Source organism: Lygodium microphyllum, chromosome 11, assembly GCF_053477565.2.
Source record: "Lygodium microphyllum isolate KBCC chromosome 11, Lygodium_microphyllum_v1.1.10, whole genome shotgun sequence".
NCBI classification, from domain to species: Eukaryota; Viridiplantae; Streptophyta; class Polypodiopsida; order Schizaeales; family Lygodiaceae; genus Lygodium; species Lygodium microphyllum.
Genome location: NC_141145.1, coordinates 16,021,468 through 16,026,013, shown reverse-complemented (window position 1 = coordinate 16,026,013; position 4,546 = coordinate 16,021,468). Strand labels below are relative to the sequence as shown.

The following is a 4,546-nucleotide window of genomic DNA, read 5'->3' as shown; positions in this document are numbered from 1 at the left end:
AAATGCGCTCCCACGTCATATTGATATAGATTGGTTACATGAGGAAATGGAGAGAATGGAAAAAGATGAGAAAATTAATATATCTCAAGAAGAGTGGGAATACGCACGAGGTTGCTTATCAAAGGTGAGACATACTATCAATGAATTTGTTTCTATAAGTTTTATTTTATATAAATAATTGACATGTTTGATCTTTTATCTTTTATTACTAGTGCACATTATTCAATGCACTTTGGTGTGAGGGTAAACATCTTCGAACTCAACGTATAGATGAAAAGAGAAATACCCAAGATTGTGGTGTCCTTGCTCACTTCAAGGATGCCAATGGTACCATGGAAGGTTATTGTGGCTTGATCCAAGATATTCTGAAGCTTGACTTCAAACGATTCTTTATATATGTACTGGATGTGAAGTGGTTTAAAGAAGTGGTAACAAATGGTGAGCATTGCACAATCAAACGTCATCCAAGTGGTTTTGTAATCATTGACTCTACAAAATTTCACCAAAACAAGAATGACACATTAGTACTACCTCAACAATGCGAGCAGGTATATATGCAAAGGCTAAATTTTTTATATGTATACATGTGATACATATACACAATATAATAAGTACTTAAGTTTTTTGCTTTTGTTTTTCAAATACAGGTTGTGTATCATCCAATGATAAACAATAACCGATGGTGGTATGTCATCCCTATATCTAATCATTCAAAACCAACATATGGTAATATTACCGATATGGAAATAGCAGATGACAATCCAACAATTAATGATGATGTGCATGATGACACCATAATGGATGATATGCGTGATATAGTACAAGATGAACCTCGCAAGGATGTTCAAGGAAACGCAAAAGAAGACAATAATGTGATTGTCGATGATATTGATGAAGTTATTGAGCAATATAGCAACACATCTGATAGTGGGATAGACTTATTTGTTTCGTTACCTCTTGGTAACATAGACTTAGAAGTAGATAGTTTAGCAAGGGCTGATCTCATTGAAGATGAGATGGATCATTCACTGTAATATACTTAATTTGCTTATTGATTCAATGTGTATTCCTAATTCTATGCTTATTATCATGCGCACACGTGCATACTCAAGAATCAATAGTCAATTTTAAAGCTAAATTGAATTTTCCATAATAAAAGGGAAGTATCTTTTATCATCTTCAAGTACGTAGAGAAATTACGAGATACATATTGCAATGCTTGCTACTAATTGTAAGGTTTCTGTCGCTTGTCGCTAATTACTTATATCAGGCTTGTCACACTAGAGGAACTGCCATTCATTAGAGAGCAATGAAAAAGTAATTATTAACTCTATTTTTTTAATTCAATGATTCAATGTGTATTCTTAATTCTATGGTTTTTATCATGCGCACATGTGCATGCTCAAGAATCAATTTCAGGTGGTTAAATAATTATTAACTTTGGTTTTTTAATTATGTGAATTGCTAATTTTAGGTGGTTAAATAATTATGCATCTACTGGCGCGTCTATATTAGCGTCTATTTGTGCGGATATATAGACGCAAAATTCGCGTCTATTTACACGTACATTTACACGTACTTATAGACGCTCTGATAGACGCGCTCAACTTTGCGCGTCTATGCCTCGTTTTTGTTGTAGTGAATATAGCAACACATCTGATAGTGGGATAGACTAATTTGTTTCGTTGCCTCTTGGTAACATAGACCTAGAAGTAGATAGTTTAGCAAGGGCTGATTTCATTGAAGATGAGATGGATCATTCACTGTAACATACTTAATTCGCTTAATGATTCAATGTGTATTCTTAATTCTATGGAAAATATCATGCGCATATGTGCATACTCAAGAATCAATAGTCAAGTTTAAAGCTAAATTAAATTTTTCATAATAAAAAGGAAGTATTTTTTATCATCTTCAAGTAGAGAAATTGCGAGAAACATGCAATGCTTGCTACTAATTGTATAATAAGGTTTGTGTCGCTTGCCACTAATTACTTATATCAAGCTTTGCTTGTCAACTAGAGGAACTGCCATTCATTAGACACTACAACAGAAACGAGGCATAGACACGCATGTTAGACGCGCAAAGTCGGGTGCGTCTATCATAGCGTCGTCAAAGAGATCGTGCAAGAGCTGCAGAACACGGGGTTCAAGGTACAGCAAGAAATAAAGACTATCAAGAAGATCTCGATAACACAATATTTGATGCCAAGTTCATTATATTGTTTGTCAAATATTTTTACAAAAGAAGAGTCAAAAATAAATGACAAAGCATGTCAATCTGTCCTCTGGTTTATAATAAGTATATGAACTTGGATTCAGAGTACCAAATAAATCCCTCAGTTTCAAGATTTAATCATAAACAGCTTTACTGTTTACTGTCTAAAGGGTACTTTAGACCATTCATACCATTCAAACATGAAAGACTGTTTGAATCTCTAAGTAGTTGAGATTACAAGGTTCCAAGTCAAAGCTGTTCAAAAACTATATAGAACAAACATTGGGCTTCCCACTAAGATATGAACAAGCTGAAAGTTATTTCTGCTTCTGCGAGAACACTCTTTGTATTGCCACTTCATAATAAACCAGTCCTTCATATAATAGAAGAGATGCTTTAACTTGAAAAGCCCTCAATCACCTTGAGGTTTTGGGATCTAGATGACTATAGCAGTCTTTTAAGACCCTCCGATGTACTGTGCACAGCACCAGATGGTGACCCTCAGGAAGGTCTGTAGACTAATCAGAACTCTGCTGCTTTAATCCACTGTTTATGGCCTCTGATATCTATCCATTTACACAAGAGATGACTTTGTCATGCCAGGAGTTCTTATCTGATCCAGAGAAAATCAGTCTTGTTTTCTTGTTAACTATCAACAATAGAGGACAAAAACATGTTGCAATTCTTGCATTTACTAACTTGTCCGTCTGCATTGGCTGATCTCTGCTCCTTTCTAGGAGATTACTATGTATACTCGTCCACTGCCAGTTTGTCTTCTGAGCTCCATAATGCCTGGTCTAGCACTGCAAGAATCTCTCTGCCACTTCTTTGAAGGAATGTACATCCTTTTTCCAGAGCCAGGCACTGATTCCAACAGCCTCGGCTCCTTTCTTGTCTGCAATTAGATCATCTCCAACAAGAACTATTTCCTTCGGTTGAACACTTAATGTCCTAAGAGCAGCCTCAAATATCTGTGGAGCAGGTTTTTCATATCCAACTTCACAGGACACAATAATGGAATGAAACGAATTAGCAACATTCAGTTCATCCAACAGTGGTCGAAAGCGAGTGTCAAAGTTTGAGATGACTCCTAGTTTCACTCCAGAATCTTTCAGGAAACGTAATGAACTTATAGCATCATCAGGGAGAATCCAAGCTGACAATATAGCTCTTCGGATGCAGGCGACAGATTGTGAAGGCTTGAAGATCAAGGCAAACGATCGGGAGAAGTGAAGAGGGAAATAAAGGCGAAAGCAAACTACCAGCGATAAGTTTGAGGAGCATGAAAGCACCTATCATGTATGGACAGGCTTTCCTGTCCAAAGCCATAGCTCGGAAGCCAAGTTCAGAGCAGCCCCTCTTGCAGCATCAATGAATTTCTTGCAGCATCAATGAATTTCCTTGCTTCAAGTCAGCTTGTCTCCGATGTTTGGGACGATTTCAAAGAGCATCCCAAATTGATCAAAATGTCAATTGAGTAGGACGCGGAGATTCGTTCCTTTTCCTTGCGAGCCTGAAGTGAAAAGTCTCTGTGATAAGCTGTATCCCGTCCAAACTATCCACCCAAATCTATCTCCGCAGCAGCAGTTTGATTTTGCAGGTAAGCATCGAAGTGCCGTTTACCTCCTGTGCCATACACGAACTCACAAAAGTGAAGCTTGTCAACATATGTATAATCTGCACGTTCCACTGGAAACAGAAAGGAGATGTTCACGTTCTGAGGGTTAACTATCTTCCAGGATATGCCTCCCTGCGGTGGCGTTTTCCTTCCATTCACTATTCAATCTCCAGGCTCCATATAATTTGAAAGTGTTGCAATAGTCTGATCTACAGGAGCCCCTGCTTTGACCAAGAGATTGACAGACCTTGGCTTCTGAATAGAAAGCACGAAGTCCTTGGGGTCATGGTAACCTTTGAGAGGAAGTTCCCCTTCTTCCCTCTGTTTTCCCCATAATACTCCAGCACTCTGTCTCTCGCCATCCTCCCTCCTGCGCAAGGCTTCAATACACGGTTCCAGATTTAGAGCTTCCTTCCCCCAATTAGTCTCCTTTCCCCTTCCTTTTCTCTTCTATCTTTAGTTTTTCTTTTTCTTGTTTTAGCATATCAAAATTAGGCAAGCGACCTTCCTCATTCCAGCACTTTTATAAAAGTCTGACATGAGCATAATTTTTGTCAAAGCCTTGCTGTGCTAGTAATTTGTCACCATGCCTTTTTCATTAATTCAACATTGACATCCAAGCAACCAAGATTATTTGCAAGAGGCATATCTTGCAGCAACTCTGATTCCTCCTTTAAATATCCTTCTTGTAGCATATCTCCAAAACACTTG

The 4,546-nt window shown here is 37.8% G+C and overlaps 1 protein-coding gene across 1 annotated transcript; it reads right to left on the bottom strand.

The window, feature by feature from the left end:
• Positions 1-3,014: 3,014 nt before the first annotated feature.
• Positions 3,015-4,197, bottom strand: LOC148028571 (uncharacterized). The gene is made up of 3 exons (XM_087688776.1): positions 4,083-4,197; positions 3,841-3,906; positions 3,015-3,325 (listed from the first exon to the last, which is right to left on the bottom strand). The coding sequence occupies exons 1-3, from the start codon at positions 4,195-4,197 to the stop codon at positions 3,015-3,017; spliced, it is 492 nt and encodes a 163-aa protein (XP_087544902.1).
• Positions 4,198-4,546: the final 349 nt, after the last annotated feature.